Source organism: Marmota flaviventris, chromosome 5, assembly GCF_047511675.1.
Source record: "Marmota flaviventris isolate mMarFla1 chromosome 5, mMarFla1.hap1, whole genome shotgun sequence".
Taxonomy (NCBI): domain Eukaryota; kingdom Metazoa; phylum Chordata; class Mammalia; order Rodentia; family Sciuridae; genus Marmota; species Marmota flaviventris.
Window position 1 is genome coordinate 39,891,471 of NC_092502.1, and position 17,067 is coordinate 39,908,537.

The 17,067-nt window shown below is 55.0% G+C and overlaps 1 protein-coding gene across 3 annotated transcripts; it reads right to left on the reverse strand.

The window, feature by feature from the left end:
• Nucleotide 1: 1 nt before the first annotated feature.
• Nucleotides 2–16,062, reverse strand: Dbn1 (drebrin 1). 3 transcript variants are annotated; one of them, XM_027941020.2, is made up of 15 exons: nucleotides 15,827–16,062; nucleotides 10,986–11,041; nucleotides 10,207–10,319; nucleotides 9,973–10,047; nucleotides 9,712–9,858; nucleotides 9,509–9,586; nucleotides 9,091–9,242; nucleotides 8,948–9,011; nucleotides 4,181–4,240; nucleotides 3,968–4,091; nucleotides 3,068–3,205; nucleotides 2,562–2,732; nucleotides 1,430–2,118; nucleotides 1,045–1,147; nucleotides 2–875 (listed from the first exon to the last, which is right to left on the reverse strand). In XM_027941020.2, the coding sequence occupies exons 1-15, from the start codon at nucleotides 15,910–15,912 to the stop codon at nucleotides 805–807; spliced, it is 2,127 nt and encodes a 708-aa protein (XP_027796821.1). In that variant the 5' UTR covers nucleotides 15,913–16,062; the 3' UTR covers nucleotides 2–804. The 3 variants fall into 3 exon arrangements, with proteins under 3 accessions (XP_027796821.1, XP_027796819.1, XP_027796820.1); XM_027941018.2 differs by lacking the exon at nucleotides 3,068–3,205 and having other exon boundaries at nucleotides 15,827–16,059; XM_027941019.2 differs by lacking the exons at nucleotides 3,068–3,205; nucleotides 15,827–16,062 and adding an exon at nucleotides 13,209–13,326.
• Between the last annotated feature and the right edge of the window lie 1,005 nt (nucleotides 16,063–17,067).

Here is a 17,067-nt window from a genome sequence, read left to right on the forward strand (position 1 = left end):
AGGGATCTGGATTTCTTTATTAACAGACATGAGCACGACCCGTTACAGAAGTTTGTGCTTTCCAAAAAAACAGTTACTGAAAAAGGAACCCAAGCAAAGAGGAAGGAATTGGGAAGGGGCCACCCAACCCCTGGGCCCCAACCATAGCCCTGACTTGAATCACACCTAGGGCCTAGGGCCTCCAGCCTGGGACCTGCCCGGCAGGAGAGGGCGGGGAAGCCGAGGGGCCCCAGCTGGGCCTGCTACTTCCTTTGAGTCAGGCAGGAAGGGGTCAAGAGAAGGGCAGGGAGGGGGTCCCAGGGAGCCAGAGCCCACGGAGCCATTTATTGCCATGTTTTAAAATTCGTGCAAAATATCTGAAGCCCTGGACAGAGAATACAAAGTGATATTTTTCCGAGAAACATAAAACTAGGAAAACAGGTGGGGGCACGTTTTCCCACTGGAGCTCTCCCCACACCAGGCCCCAGGCCTCCACCCCGCCAGCTGAGCGGGGAAGTCTAAGCTACAATCTGGACTCGGTGGGGAGGGGTGGAATTTGCAACAGCGTCTCAACTACCAACGGGAAGAAAACCAGTCAACTGTACAAGTCTCCTATCAATTTTAAAAAAAAGAAAAGAAAAGCTGTAAAAGGCCCTGTGGGTAGGGAAGCAGACAAGTCCCCGGCCAGGACCAGAATCCAGAGTGGGTGCCAGGCGGAGCTGCTGCAAATGCAGGCGCTGTGGGCCGTCTGGCCAGAGGCCGGCGCAAGTGGGTAGCCTTGGTGAGGGCAGTCTTGGCGAGGAAGCCAGAGGGCAGGCACCACTACTAATCACCACCCTCGAAGCCCTCCTCCTCTTCTGGTACTGGGTCTGCATCCCAGCAGGTGATGTCGATTTCTATGATTTGGGGAGAGGACAGAAGTTAAGATGACCAGCAGATCCATGACTGTGTCCCCCCAACCTCCAGGACCTGTGCCAGCTGTTTTGTGCAGGGGATAATGCTGACCCACACTCAAACCCCGGCACCCTCACCTGAATTCCTCCCCATCATCCATCCCAGTACTACCTGGAGGCTTGTTGTAGAATACAGGAGGTGGTGCCTTTGCACACAGTTCTTCTGATTGGGCAAATTCCTCCTCCTGTGATTGACTGAAGTACCCTTCACTGGCCTGCAGGAGAAAAAGCCCCGTCACTAGGCACCACCTACCAGGACTAGTGCTGACCTATCAGGACTGAGCCAGTTTCCTCAGCAACCAATGATCCCATCAGTGGTTGCCAAGGAAACATGAATGCCTGCCTTGGGAACAAAAGCAGAGCTGGCCCAGGGAGGGGGGAGTGGAATGGAGCTTCCCCCAGTAATATGGGTCACAGAGAAAGGTGGGTACTGCTGCAAGCAAAATCAGCCTCCTTCTGGAGCCCTCCCCATTCCCATCGGGCTGCCCATGCCCCACCTGGGTCCCTTCCTTCTGGGTGGTCTCGCCATTGGTCAGCAGATGGGGTTCTGGCTCTAGCTCCTGCTCTGGCTCTGGCTCCTGGTCCACCTCCTCTAGAGTGGTGGGCAGAGTTGGGGCCTGGGGAGCAGCCAGGGGTTCCCCTTCTATTTCCTCCTCTGGGTCACAGAAGGTAGCTGGTGGCTCAGGCAGCTCATCAAAATTGAGAAGGTTGGCACAGCTTTCACCTGCTGGTGGCAGTGGCTCCTGAGCCACCTCATCCAGCAGAGGCACCTCTGCCAGGGCGACCTCAGAGCCTGAGGGTGGTGTGGGGGCCCTAGGCTCAGCAGGGGGTACTGAGGCCCCTTCCCCATTGCCAGGCCATAGGTCATTGAGGCTGGCAGTGGCAGCGGTGACATTGTTGGCAACAGTGGTGTCAGCGGTGGCAGTGGCAGTTTCAATGGTGTCAGCTGCATGGGTGTCGGCTACTGAGGGGTCAGCTGTGGTAGGTTCCACAGGGGCAGCCAGGACAGCCTGCTCTGGAGACTCCACAAACATCAAGTCCTCCAAGGGGCTGCCTTGCCCGGGGGGAGGCTCCTGTGCCTGAGGGGCCTCCTCCATGGGGCTGGCCCAGGCCTGAGGAGCGGCTGCTTCTCTGGTCTCCTTGCTGGTCTCTTCTCTGTCCAGGCTGGGGCCGGGCTCCTGGGTCTCTGTGACCAATAGAGGAGACATGTACAATCAGATCCCTGGAGGGAAGGATGGAGACCCTGATGGGCTGCTCTATAATACCCTGCCCATCCGCCGACAAGTGGGAGAGTCTGAGACTTCTGGGAAAGAACACCTTCACAAAGACCTCCACATAGGGCCCACTTCAGCACCAACTGCACCCCATTATCCCTTTACTTAGTGTCTCTTAGTGTCTCTGCAGCAGCGCAGGGAGGGAGGAAGGCTCAATTCCCACTTAAGACATGAGACACTGTGGTTTAGAGTCAGCCGGACCACAACACCAGGACTTTCCCTGCAGCCCCTTGCAGGGCAGTGCAATCTCGGTGATAGGGGGTCCAGATCCTGCCAGGGAGTTGTTACCTTGGCAACCTAAGGTTCCTGGCCCAGGGACTGATGGGAAATCCAGTGCAGGTGGGCCCCCTCTTACCTTGGGTGGGTGGGGGTGGCGGTGGCAGTGGTGGAGGCTGTGAGGATGTGACCTCATCCAAGGCCCGCTCAATCTGCTCAGTGACAGGGGTGGAGGCTGTGCTTGAGTCAGATGGGCTCCGGGCAGGAATGGGGGTGGGTGCCATCCTCCGGTGGCTGTCCAGGTGACTGCCTGTGGAACAAACCCCCAGGTTGGTCAGTGAGGGTAGGGGAGCCAGGTGGGACCAGGATTGTTCACCTTGGGGCCTGGCCAGCACCTCATCTTTGGAGTCTGGGTGGGGGCTGGGAGCTCCCCAGGTCCCTAGGGACCAAACCACAGCTCCAGACCCTGCAAACCAAGCCCCTGGGGGCCAGCGCCCCACAAGGCTAGGGATAAGAGGCAAGGCAGTACCTGCTCTGGGGACAACACCAGAGATCAGCAGTCAGGCTGGGGGAGTGAGGGTGAGGGGGCTGCTGGGAAGCGGGGCCCTCCTTACCCCCCCACCGAGGCCTGGGGCTGCTACCTACATGGGAGGGAGGAAGAGAGGTTTGGGGTGCGGTGACAGGTGATATAGGGAAAGGGAGTCCGTGGAGGGGAAGAGGAGGAAGAGGAGGAGGAGGAAGGCCCACTGTCCGATGCCTTTATGAAAGGGCAGTACGGACGACCTGCCGAGAGAGACAGACAGAGAAAGAGACAGAGGACAAGAGAGGGTCAGTCTCCCCTACCCCCGCCCCAAGGCCTTACCAGACCTCGGGGCTGGCCCTGGATGTCCAAGCTGCCTTCAGCCAGAGCACATTTAGCCAAGCTGGGCCATAGCCTCAAGCCATCTGATGCCTCCCACCAGCACCAGATACAGACAACACAGCCACACCAGAAGCCTGCCACACACAGCCAGCCTCTCTGAGCAGTAGCACAGCTGGGGACAGCTGCCCCACCCCTGGGACCCCAGCAAAGGGCCCAGCACACAGTGATGCAAATACTCAGATCAGCAGACAGGGAGTGCAAGGGTATGCTTCAGGGGGAGGTGGAAGCTGCACAGGTAGAAGCCAAACAGGGAACCCTGGGCACACGCTCCAGGCTGCTCAGACTTGGGGTCAGGGGAAGAGCCCACCCCACATGCACCCACAGCCCCGCAGGCCAGACCTAGTCCCACCAGCAGGGTTGCTGCCAGTGACCTGTGCCCATGCCACAGCTGTGCAACTGGCTCCAGCACTACCCTTTGCTTAGCCAAGGCCTGACATCCACACTGCCCGCTCCCGCCCAGGGTGCTGCCACCTGGAAGCCATGGTGGACGCACGCTGTATGAGCAGTCTTGCCTTCTCCAAGGGATCCTTGGGCAAGGCTTCTCTTCCAAGAAAGAGTCCCAGAGGGGCCCAGGGCCCTAACCTGAGGAGTGGAGGTCTAGGAGGGATGGGGCCAAGGACTACCTGTTCGATGGTTGAAGGGCGAGGGCACATCACAACTGCCCGCAGAGGCTGATGCAACTCGTTCCTGCTGTTTGAAGAATTCCCGTGGGTTGTCAGGCCGCTGGGCAATAATAGCCGCTGCCTCCTGAGAGCACCAGGAAAAGATTAGGGCTGGGCTGGGCAAGGCTAAGGCAGCCCTCACCCATCTCACCTGCCCTATAGCTCAGCTCTCACCTCCACCTCCGACTCTGATTTCTTCATCTGGGTCTCTTCCTCCTCATCCCGTTGGTCACCCTAGAAACCAAAGGGACAGTGTCCTGTGTCCTGGGCACTCGCCCCCACAGGGGTTCTTGGCCATGTCTCTTCCATGATCCAACAGGAAGGTCTCAGAAGTGGTACCTCTGTTCCCCTTACCATCCATCCAGCCATGAAGGCCTGAAGAAGGCCTTTGATCAGGTACTGGGCACCCTGCTTACGCACCCCCAAGTCTAACCAGGCACACACAGCCATCTAAAAACACCTCCTTGTTTTATTTAGTTAGTTAATTAACTGTTTTGGGTACTGGGGGTTGAACTCAGGGGCACTTGAACCCTGAGCCTCATCCCCAGCCTTTTTTTGGATATCATTTATAGAGACAAGGTCTCACTGGGTTTCCAAATGCCTCACTTTTGCTGAGGCTGGCTTTGAATTTGAGATGTTCCCGCCTCAGTCTCCAGAGCGGTTGGGATTATAGACATGCGACACCGTGCCCGGCTTAAAAACACCCCCTTGTTTTAAAGTTTATCTTTCTCTGATGTCCTACCCCATTGTCTGGGTCACCACGCCCCCATTGTGGCCACCTGGACCTTGACATTAGGGCCACAGCCTCCTTACTGATTCCCTGCCACATTGCTCTTTTCCCTTCATTTGTTCTCCAAAGGCCCCAAAAAGACCTTTCAAAATCCAGACCAGACCACAACTTTTCTTAGCTTAAAATCCCTCAGGGGCATCATGAGCCATTGGCTGAATGTAGCCCACAGATGGCTTTTGTTTTGCTGGTATAGTGTTTTAGTTATCACCACTTAAAAATCAGAACATTTCGTTTCGGGGTTGTGGTTGTAGCTCAGTGGTAGAGCACCTGCCAAGCACTGGTTTCAATCCTCAGCACCACATAAAAAAAAAACAAAACAAAAAAAGGCATTGTGTCCATCTATAACAACAACAAAAAAATCAGAAAGGTTCAGTCAGGCATGGTGGCAAATGCCTTTTATCCCAGGGCTCAGGAGGCTGAGGCAGGAGGATCACAAATTTGAAACCAGCCTGGGCAACTGAAAATTAAGCTCTCAAAATTAAAAATAAAATAAAAGGGCTGGGATGTAGCTCAGTGGCAGAGCACCCCTGGGTTCTTCCCCCAGTGCTGCAAAAAACAAAAAGCAAAAAATCCCCAGAAAGTTTCATATTGAACTGAAATTGGAATCCCAGTTTCTTTCAAATGCCAAAAGTCCTGGCCACACTCGCCTTCCTGCCCCCAGAGCAGTCACTGGCCAGAATGATGCCATAGCTGCCCTGAACAGGGGTTATGTGCTGATTAGTTCACTGAAGTCACTACCACTCCCTACTGCCCTTCACCTGCCCACTTCACTTGTCATGTGTTGATGTCACAATCCAGACAGTATAGGTTGAATACTCCCATCCCCCTGCCTGATCTAGCTCCCGTCTTCTACCCCTCACGCTCCGTAAGATGTGGACATGAAGTCCTTAGCATGACACAGTCCCCAGCACCCCCATGCATTGTCCTTTCCCACTGACATGCCTCTCCCAAATGCCAGGTCCCTGCCCCAAGCCCAGCCCTGGTTCCAGCCTCAATTTAGGAACTGCCTTCTGGGGAAGAAGTTCTGCCCCATAGGTTATTTCCTTCTCTGAGTCCCCAGAGGGTGTTCCCAGCATCCACCACAAACTAATTTCCTGTTTCTGAGGTCATCTTTCCCATTCCCTGTGAGCACACAGGAGGAGGATCCAGGACTGTGTGAGTGGTTGGCACAGGTTGGTACGTTTGCTCAACTGAATTCATTACACCAAAACCTTATTTAATGTCCCCTGCTGCTTGGGGGGCAAATCAGACAGGAGGGGTTGGTGAGGAGGAGAAAAAGCTACAGATAAGATGGTGAAGAAACTAGGTTTTTTTTTTTTTTTTTTTTTTTGAGAATATAACCTAGAATGTAAACTTGCCTACTAAAATCTTAAGAGTTTCTCTGCCTCATTCCATAGAAAAACCAGAGGTAGCTTACCACAAAGGCTTAACTAACAGTGGGAACACCACTGAAACAAGTAAGAACTGTGGGTTGAAGCCAGAGATCAATATGTTAACCATAAAGGTCAAGAGCATAACTATTTCCTAAGCATTTTCAGACACATGGGAATCCCCTGACAGCCCAGGCAAAAAGGAAACCCAGTCAGGCAAGGTGGTGCACGCCTGTAATCCCAGAGACTGTGGCAGGAGGACTTCAAGTTCTACGACAGCCTCAGCAACTTAGTGAGGCTCTAATCAACTTGGCAAGACCCTGTCTCAACATAAAAAATTTAAAAAAGGGCTGAGAACCAGGCGGGGAACACGCCTATAATCCCAGCGGCTTGGGAGGCTGAGGCAGAAGGATAGTGAGTTCAAAGCCAGCCTCAGCAACCAGCCTCTTAGCAAGGCCCTAAAGCAACCCCGAGAGACCCTGTCTCAAAATACAATATAAAAAAAGGGCTGGGGATGTGGCTCAGTAGTTAAGTGTCCCTGAGTTCAACCCCTGGTACCAAAAAAAAAAAAAAAAAAAAACCAGAAAAGAAAAGGTGGGAGGGACCAGAAAAAGCGGAACAGCTCCTTAAACCAAAAGAAAGTATTTTTTCATGTGGGACCTTCCTTAAAAGACCTGAAGTCATAATGCCACTATACTGACTTGCTAGAATATCTGCTGTCACTATCACATGAGCTAACCTGAATGGCAGGGTGAACTATAAAAGGGTGAACTATAAAATAATGATGTGAGGTCCTTCAGATTTTACCCAAAGTGTTAGGAACTGGGGAAGATGCAAGGTTAACTGAGTCAATACACTATTCTGTCTATTTTTGTGCATATGTGCTTATGTGTGTTTGAAATTTTCTGTAAAAATGAATTTTTCCAGGCCTGGGTTATGTCTCAGTGGTAGAGCGCTTGCCTAGCGTGCTTGCCTAGGCACAGGGTTCGATACCTGGCACCACATAAACAAACAAACAAATAAATAAATAAACAAATAAAATAAAGGTATTATGTCCATCTACAACTAAAAAAGTATTTAAAAAATAAATAAACTATATCAAAAAGACCTTGCTGGGCTAGATTTGTGGCTTAGTGGTAAAGCACTTGCCTAGCATATGTGAGGCGCTGTGTTTGATTCTCAGCACTGCATATAAATAATAAATAAGTAAATAAAGGCCCATCGACAACTAAAAAATATTTTAAAAAAAAACTTGCTATGTGTGGACAAACAAAATGTGATGTATACAGATAATGGAATATTACTTTTAAGAGGAAGGCAATTCTGATGTGTGCTACAACATGGATGAAATGTGAGGACATTATGTTGAGTAAAAAATCCAGTCACAAAAGGCCAATTACATAAAGCAGTCAAACTCACAGAGACAGAAAGTAGAATGGTGCTTGCCTGATGCTTTGGGGCCAGGAGAATGGAGAGTTAGTGTTTAATGGGTAGTTTCAATTTCCTAAGAGAGTCTTAAGAAATGGACAGTAGTGATTCACCATGATGTGAATATATTTAATGCTACTGAACTGTACACTTAAAAATGCTTGAAATGAGCTGGGCATGGTGGTGCATGCCTGTAAACCCAGCAACTCTGGAGGCGGAGGCAAGGGATCTCAAATTCAAAGCCAGCCTCAGCAACTTAGTGAAGCCCTAAGCAACTTATTGAGACTGTCTTCAACTAAAAAATAAAAAGAGCTGGATATGTGGCTCAGTGGTTAAGTGTTCAATTCGAGATACTAAAAAACAAAAATGGTATATTTTACATTATATAAGTTTCACCATAATTAAAAACAAATCAGTCCATTAATTTTAAAAAAGACATCCTCCATCTTGTTCTCCATAATGTCTCTAATGCCTGGTACAGGACAGGTGGCAAGAGTTCGCTGGATGAAATACTGAGGTTTCAGTTTACCCACCATAGATCATCTCTACCACCCACGGTGATGCAACTAGAGTGACCTAGATACTTAATGCTGATGCCTCAGGACCCTCTTGACCCCTCCTATTCAGCCTCCTGTGGGTGTGACCCTGGAACTCATTCAAGACCCCACAGCCCAACAGGATGGTCCCACTCCAACAAGTATCACCACACCACCCTTGCTGAACTATATCTTGCTCAGTCCTGAATGACCTTAGCTATTTCCAAAACTCTAAATTCAATTGAGGGGCTAGGAGTGTAGCTTGGTGGTGGGGCATGTGCTTAGCCTGTTCAAGGTCCTGGGTTCAATTCCCAGAACTCCTCCCCCAGCAGGAAAAAAAAATTCAAAGCATTCTGATGTAACTCCAGGGACCAATCCACAAACCCAGGAGCCATTCCCAATGTTTGGAGATTTGGACAGCACCCCTGAAAGGAGGGAATGCTCCAAAGAAGCATACTAGGGTATAGGTGCTCAAAGCACTGGCCAGCATTCACCCAGGTGGCTCTACAGCACTCTTGTTGTGGGGCCCAGGCCTCAGGCCCCCAAGAGCCAAGTAGACATCTACCCAAGTCCCCTCCCCTATTGGGGAAGGGGCAGGGAAGCTGGCCTGTGAGTGTTCAGATCAGGGTGATTTTTCTCTTCCAATCTAGAGAACAAACTTTCCCTAGGAAGTCACTTTCCATAGGCAGAGGCAGGAGGCCCACAGGATGGGATGTCAGGAGCCGTTCCACGACAGCCACACTCAAGCAGGTCCCCAGAACACCCAGCACTGTCTCTAAGCCACTGATCCTCAGGAATACCCAGGTCAAGAACTTACAAAGATAGACTGCTCCTTCAACCGCCTCTTGGCCTCTTCTGCTTCCAGAGTCTGCTGTTTCCTCCTGCAATGATAAGCCACAAGCACTCCCTTCAGGGTGGGCTGGGGCCTGGGGGGCAGTCTGCTGGGCTGGGTGGGCTCACCTGTGCTCCTCGATCTGCTGTTCCCGCTCTCGGTAGCGCCGCTCACGCTCCTCCTGCTCCTGCCGTTCCTGCTCCATCCGCTCCTGCTCGAACCTGAGCCTTGCATCCAGGGCCTTCTTCCGCTCCTCCTCCTTCCTCAGCTCTTCCTCCTTCTGTATCCCCCGTGCAGAAGAAGAGTAGACCCTGAGCCAGGGGGACAGCCTCTGACCCTCTTTCCCACCCCTCACGGGGTAGGAGGTGGCCATTCTAGAAATTCAGGGATGAGCCTGTGCACAGAGGTCAAAAGACCTTGCTCTTTCTGCTGGGGGTGGGGGGGCGTGTGGATGGGACACACCATTGAAGTGGGAGGGACTCAGAACTACCCAGCTGAGTGTGGGAGGAGCAGCCCGGCCTGAAGGCCAGGGTCAGGGTTCTGCACCTTGGCCTGCTCCCAGAACTGCTCTCGGTTAATCCGCTTCATTTCCACTGCTGCGTCAGTCTTCTGGTAGGTGGTGCCCTGCAGAGTCAAACCCCCTGACATGAGCACAGCGTGAAGACTAAGAGGACTAGGCAGATGGGTCGCAGGGGCCAGGCCATTCAGGCAGACCCCTGGGCAAGGCCAACACCCAGGCACACACTGACCACAGGCTCAGCGTTCTCATCCTCCCGCAGCCGCAGTCGGTGCAACACGGGGCTGGAGAGCCGTGCCAGCCCGTTGGAGAGCCGCTGCCCAATGGCACCCGCATCGATGTCTTCCACACTACTGGCATTTACAATCACATCGACGCCCTTTTGCGAGAAGAAGGCAGTGTTTGGGTGGATCCAGACTCCCTCCATCACCCCAGCATACAGACCTGGTCCTGGGTGGTCAGCCCTTCCGCTGGGAGCTCAGGCCCCACACACCTGGAAGAACTCGGCAACCTTAGCCACATGGCTGGCACACGCGCACTTCCGGGCATCAGGCACATCTTCACCAACCTGCAGAGTACACAGTGAAGGGCAGGAGGTAAGCAGTGCCTGAAGGCCTGGGTCATCTTCCTCAGGGCTGGTGGGATTCTCCCCCATGGCATCAGGGGGTGGAGGGGGTAGAGTGCGACTGTCCCAAGGCTCTCAGCCCCCCAGCCCACAGCTGCATACCCAGTTGATGAGCACGTATTTTGGCAGAGCAGCCTGGGAGTCCTTGACGCTGCAGAAGCCGTACATCACCTTCTGGTTCTCGAAGTGGCCTGAAAGCTCCTGCAAGCCCCCTTCTGGGGGAATCAGGAGGGTGTCAGGACTCTCTATCTCCTAAAGCCTTACCCCCCAGAGGGCCTGGAACCCCAAGGAAAGATGGCCTTCCAGCCCCTAGGCTGCCTCCGCCCAAGTTTGTGGACTCTACAGGAACCCTCAGGGTCTTGTGACCTCTGATCTGAGGTCCCAGAGTTTTGTGTTGGTATTGGGGGAGGGGGCAAACAGAAAATAGCTTTGCCTCTGAATCCTCCAGGGCCTGACTCAGGATAGGACTGAGGAGGTGTTTGTTCTTCACACATCCTTATTTTTCACTCTTCACACACCTCATGTCTCACCAGGTGCTACCCAATGAGGTAAAATAAAGCTTCCCTTAATAAATAATCTTCCGGCTCTGGAAAAGTGGGGCTGATCTGGGCCACCCCTGTTAGGAACCTTCCCTCATGGCTGTGTGACTTTGAGCAAGCCACTTTCCCTCTCTGAGCCTTCTCAGAAGACAAACAGGAAACAAGGCTCCCTCCCTCCCCACTCTGAGGACTGCAAGGATGACAAGAGGAAGGACAACCGCCAGACAAGTGTGGGTCTGCTGGATAGCAGGCGGGAAGGTGGCTGGAAGCCAGGCGGGTGGGGTAGAAAACAACCAGAGGAGGGGGCGGAAAGGAAGGCAAAGGAATGGCTGGAATTCTTACCTCCTGACGCTGCAAGCTTGAGGTCATCTGAGCCATCCTCATAAGTGTACAGAGCCCTGGGGAGAGGGAGGGGTGGCTCAGAGAACTGTCAGGGCCCAGGCGGCCAATTCTGGGTGGGGATGGAGCTGGGGAGCGGAGAGGAACACCAAGCAGGCCAGGCCAGGGGAGGGCTTCTGTTGTCTCCATAACAACAAGGCCAGCCCCACTGTAGGCTGGAGCCCAGCAGGGTGCATCTGAGAACCCTGGAGGCCCAGGTCAGATGGGGAGCCGAAAATGGGGGTAGAAATCGCTGCCTAGTTGAGCTCAGCGCGTCCAGCCCTGGCCCTGGCAGCCCACAACTCAGTGGAGCTGGTTTGCGATGGAGATTCCAAGGCAACGGTTCCTTGGTTACCGTTCCCTGGCTACCACAATCCTCATCCCCCATTGGCCAGCACCAGGAATCTACCTGGCGCGTGTCTTGGTACCCACGGTCCCTCCCCCTACAGGGAGGAAGGAGGAGGAGAGAAAACTCAGTGCTTGCACAGCACTGGGCATCCCCCAGTAACCATGGTAACCCGGCAATTGGCAGTGGAACCGGCCCACCAGAGCTGCATTCTCCTCGAACACAAAGGACCCCGGGGACCCGCCCTCAGACTCAATCTCCGCCTCTCTGAAATGGGGATGAGGTCACTATGGTCACTCCCTCCCAGACGCTGGCCCCTGAGTGGCCTGCTGGGCTCCGCTGTGCTCTCCTGGCCTTCCAGCCCCTAGGCTGCCTCCGCCCTGGCTGAGGCCTCCTGGGACTGCCGGTCTTTCCTGCCTGCAGGAAAGCTGACCCAGCAGCCTTCCTCCTTCCTCCTCCTCCCTAGTTTTTTCCTTCCCAGGCTCTTTCATTCCCTAGGTGGCAGTGGCATAGCATCCATCTCCAGGAAGGGAATGCAGACCGACCTCTGGTCCCAATGCAGGCACAGGCTGGGGACCCACTGGGACGAGAGGCCTTGGTCAAGAAGAATGGCCTTGTCCCTTAGGTTCAGAAGGGTTCAAACCCTTCCCCCAATCCCATTTGCCTAATGCCTAGGCAGGAGGAGTGAAGGAGTATGATGGAGAGAAGGAAGAGAAAAGGAGGGGAAGAGGCAGAGCGAGACACAGGGGAAGAGGAGGAGGAGAGAGCTGCAGGAGAAGGAGAGAACTGAGGGATGACAGGAGAAAAGGAGGGCAGGAGGAAGAAAGGGAAGGAAGGAGGGCAGGAAGCAAGGAAGAGGAGGGAGGGAAGGAGGGAGGGGGAAGGGGGAGGGGAGAAGGGAGGAGGGAAAGAAGGAGAGAGAGTCTGGCTCCACCCCAAGAGATTGGCACAAGTTGTTGCCAGGGCCAAATGGCACCCCAGCCCCTCCCTCCGTCCAGAAAGAGACACAGGTGGGCTGCAGGGCTGGGAGGTCCTGGTGCAACTGTTGTCCCAGTGGCTGCCCTGACAGCTGCTTCCCAGCACAGCTGTCCCACCACCTGTCTGGCGCTGCCCTAACTCACCGCTGGGAACAAAGGGTCCTCAGAAATGGAGTGTACACCTCTCCCCACAAAGATGAGAAACTGAGGTGAAGCCCAGGAACCAGACCCTGCTCTAGACAGCATGGCTCTGAGACAGGCTACTTGTCTCAGCCCTGCCCAGGCTCTCTGACGTCCCTTCTATCTTCCATCCCTGCCTACCCACCTCCCACCAGCTACATTTTCATGCTATGGCCACAGACTTCCCCCAGCAGAAACCATCCCTAAATTCAAGTGCTTCAGCCAGCCTTCATCCCTCAGCTTCCCCCAGCCTGCCTTTCTATCCCAATGCCCATCTGTATTCATATCAGGCATCTTAGCCACGCTGGATGGCTCCCTGATCCCAAACATCATTCTGGATGCTTCCCACCCTGGAGCCTTTGCATATGTGGTTCACTTCACATCCAGGGCTAGACCTGCAGGACAGTCAGTGCTAGCTACCCCAGCAGCTTCACCCTGAACTGTATCTCCCCAGAACACCTACCACACCCCAGCAGGGACACAAGAGGCACCTGGACTAACCACCCTGCTGGATCAGCGCTTCTTTAACATATCAGAGGCAACCTAGGCCTGGGCAGTAGGAGTTAGGGAAAGAGGATGGGAGGAGGGAGACCTTGAATCTACACATCTGCCCAACTTCAAACCCTAGAGACAGACACTAACCCAGACACTCCCCACAAAGGCAGAAAATCTGGCTCAGCTTACGCATATTGCTCTCTGGTCCTAGGTCCAGCACAGAGTAGCACCATAGGTATTTGCAATGTTGATACAAATGCTTAGAAATCTTCCAGGCCAGAAGTGGGAGCTGGACTCCTGGGGCCAGCTGAGGGTGGGAGGCACAGGACCCGTTAGGACCATTGTGTTCTTAGGATAGTAGAGCTAGACAGCCCTTAGGAATTCCAGATATGATTGTGCCCAATCCCCTCTTCTTTTCAAAAGCACCAGAGCCAGGTGTGGTGGGGCACGTTGTAATCCCAGTGACTCAGGAAGCTGAGGCAGGAGGATTGCAAGTTCAAAGCCAACCTCGGTAATTTAAGAAGGCCTTAAGTAACTTATCAAGATACTGACTCAAAATAAAAAATAAAAAGAGCTGGGGATGTGGCTCAGTGGTTAAGTGTCCCTAGGTTCAATCCTTGGTACCAAAAAAAAAAAAAAAAAGCACACCAGAGAGAAGCAGGAACTTGCATGTGGTCACACAGTGAGTCATATCACAACCAGGGACTGGTATTTCCTACTACATACACAGCCTGACTTCTTCCTGGGTGTTCGGCTCCCAGTGTGGAGGCAGTGGTCCATTTCAAAGATCCCACCACCTAATGTGAGCTATTCTCAACCCCACTCCACTCTAGTTTAAAGGAAAGGGCAGCACCAAATTCCCTTTGTCCAGGTAGCAGTTTTACCCAAAATACCTCCACTCTCTGCACTCTAAGTACAGGGTCTGCCCTGAGTCTTGAGATCTCACAGAACTGGTTCTGGGGATACTCATGTCCCTACACATAGAATGGGATCTTCACACCCTTCAGAATGCTATCTGGGCTCTTGGGAGTGAGCAAATGTGTGTCTATGCGAGGGAGCATATATGCATCTGTGTGTGTCCCACACACAACCCAGATGGGGGCTGACGCACCAGGGATGAATAACTCCCTTTGGCCACATGGAAGCTGCTGGGTGGTAGGAGCCCAGACCTCTGCTGAGCAGCATGTTGTGCAGCAACAGCTAGCTGGCCCCAGTGTTGGGCTGCCAGATCTCCACTCTAGAGGATTTAGGGGCAAGTAGTATGTTGGTAGAAGACCCCCAACGAGGAGGCATTCTGGGGCACACTGTGTCTTTCCCTAGGCAGGGCTATATCCCAAGTCCAGATCTTCCACCAGGCCAAGACGGCTACTTGCCCAGAACTCCTCCCATGATCTCAGCCCCCCAGGGGCAGGGCTAGGACAACGGGTGGGCCGCCTGCCTGCTTAGCCTGTGTTGGCCTCTCCTGTGACTGACCTGTAGGACATGAGAGCTTGTCTCCCAAGTCCATCCCTCCAGGCCTGGCTGCCGGCCAGTGCTGCAGTACCAAGGCATGGACGCCTGGCTATCTTGTCCCCTCCTCCAGCCCCCAGGTCAGTGTTCCTACCTAGATGCCTTCCCAGGGTGAAGATAAGGCCAGTCTAATTGGCTTCCTTCAGACCTGCCCTTTCTCTGTGCCTCAATTTCCTTGAGAAGAGCCTATTTCCTGCCTGCCAGGGGGAGGAGGTCTAGGAACAAAATGGGCACCTGTCCCAGGAGAAGAATGTTTTCTGAGGGATGATGAGTCCAGGATGGGGCAGTATGGAATCTCTTGGCTTTGTTGCCACCCTGGGGTCTCTAACTCCAAAGCAGGTGGCCTATCCCCTCCCCCAGTTCAGGAGAAGACAACAGCTGGGGAGGGGGAGAGAGGCAGCCCAGCTCCTCCCCCATCAGGAGCTCACCGCCTCTAGCTGCTGGGTGAAAGGGTTAGGGACCCAGTGCATCTCCTCATCCTTCCTCCTCTTTGAATGCTTCCTTCTAGTGGGCCCCCTAGACCAGCAGCTCGTCCCCTTGGTCTCCCCCAGCCCAGCAGCCCAGTCCCTGCAATCCCCTTCACGTTGGGGAAAGGAGGGCTCATTCCTGCCTCCTCCTCCGCTACCCTCGAGGGGTAAAGGAGTCATTTCGCGGTCGCCATGTGGCAGTGAACCTCCTTCCACAACACCCCAACCCAGGTTAGGGGATAGGAGCTGCCAACTCCCGAGAAGCCCCCGGTGGGCGGGGCGCCCTGGCCCCCAACCGGCTCTGCTCCTCCCCCGTCCTAGCTTTTCTTTGTGCTGTGGCCGGGCCGGGCTGGGCCAGGCAGGCTGCGCTGGCTCCGCTAGCTCGGTCCCCGCCCCGTCCCCGCCCGGTCCTCGCCCGCTCTAAAGGTGGCGAAGGTGCCCTTGGCCGGCCGGTGCACACCTGTCCCTCGGGCCCGTGGAGGGGGCAGGGAGGGAAGGGGGATGGGCTCTTGCAGGGCCATGCGGCCCGGGGTCACACATCTGGACCCAAGTCTATCCGGCCCAAGTCCAGTCACTGTTCCCACCGCGCGATTGGGGCCGCCTCCGGGCGCTCGGGACCCGGCAGTGCTCCGCCTGGCCCGGCCCGGCCCCTCCCCCGGCGCGCACAAAGGCAGCCCCTCCCTGACCCTCCCGGCCCCGATGCACCATTTCGGGGTCTCCCCCTCCCTTCCCGGCTGCGGGACCGCGGGGACCGATGGAAACAAAGGCGCGGCGGCGGCGGCGGCGCGGGGACAAAGGGGCCGGGGGCGGGGGCGGGGGCGGGGGGCTCACCAGTCGGCCGCGCTCTCCTCCCGGATCACCTCTTCGTACGCCGCCAGCAGCTCCAGGCGGTGGCCGCTGAAGCTGACGCCGGCCATGCTTCGGGCCGGACCGGGGCCGAACGGACAGACGCACGGACGGACGGACCGACGGACGCAGGAGGGAGGAAAAGAGGGAGTCGCCGCTGCCGCCGCCTCGGAGCCTCTGCAGCGCTGCGAGCCGAGCGAGCCAGCGGCCGGGGGAGGGGAGCCGGCCGGCGGGGGGCGGGGGGCGCTGGCTCCGCCCGGCTCGCTCCCTCCGCTCGCTCGGTCCTAGCGCCGCCCCGGCCGGGCCCAGGGGGAGGTCCGCCCCCCCCTTCCCGGCCTGCCCCGGGGCGCCCCCAAGCCCATCGCCTACAGTCCTGCGGGGCGGCACCCTGAATGTGATCTGCCTTTCTGCTTCCAGGGCCCGTCCCACATACGCCCCATACCCTCACCTACCTTGTGCCTGTCCCCAACCTAGGCGCTCTCAGTTTTCTCAGCCCCCAATTCAGCCAGGTCCCCACCTCACCAAGATTTCAAACTCACCCAGCCCCAGCGTCGTCCCTCTGTTCTCCCGTCTCTCACCGCTCAACGGGTTCAGCGCCCCCTTGCTTGATTTATCTCCAATCCAGCCTCACCCCACTCCCAGGTCTGTCCCACCCCATGTTAAACCCATTTCCCAGCTCTTAGTCCCCACACAATTCACATGCCAGCCCACCTCTAACCTGCCTGCAGCCCATCTCCTCTCTTCAAGATTCATTCCGTGTCCATCCCCATCACTATCCAGTACCCTCTGTGGTCCAATTCCATATCCAACCCAAGTCTTTCCTATCCCAACTCCAGCCTCATTCCCAGCCCTCTGCTCAGCATTACACACCTCCACCTATTTGCCACTCCCATCCCTCAGTCCAGCCTATCCTAGTCCCATCCCTATCCCAGTTCCTAACTACAATCCTCCATTCCTGCCCAGGACCTACTCAGGCCATTCCCAGACCCAACAGCTAATCATTCTGCCATTCTCAACAGCTTTCCCCATCCATGCCTGTACCCTCCTTGGTAGGACCAGCCTAGAAGATCCAGTCTTCTCTCCTAAGCCTCACACCTCCCAGAGGAATCCCAAGTAGAGTCCCAGAAGCAGCATCTAACCTCAGACTCTCAGAGCAGAGCTCCTCCAGGGACACTCCACGACTAGCCTCCTGGCCTCCTTACTTCTCAAAGCTCTATGCACAAAAG

What these genes read in the sequence shown, in the direction of transcription:
- Dbn1 (XM_027941020.2), bottom strand. Translation starts at nt 15,912, where the DNA reads ATGGCCGGCGTCAGCTTCAGCGGCCACCGCCTGGAGCTGCTGGCGGCG. An exon ending in GCCACCCCCACCCACCCAAG is followed by an intron (nt 2,119 to 2,561) that starts GTAAGAGGGGGC and finishes TATTGGTCACAG; the next exon opens with AGACCCAGGAGCCCGGCCCC. An exon ending in CCCAGAAGGAAGGGACCCAG is followed by an intron (nt 1,148 to 1,429) that starts GTGGGGCATGGG and finishes TTTCTCCTGCAG; the next exon opens with GCCAGTGAAGGGTACTTCAG.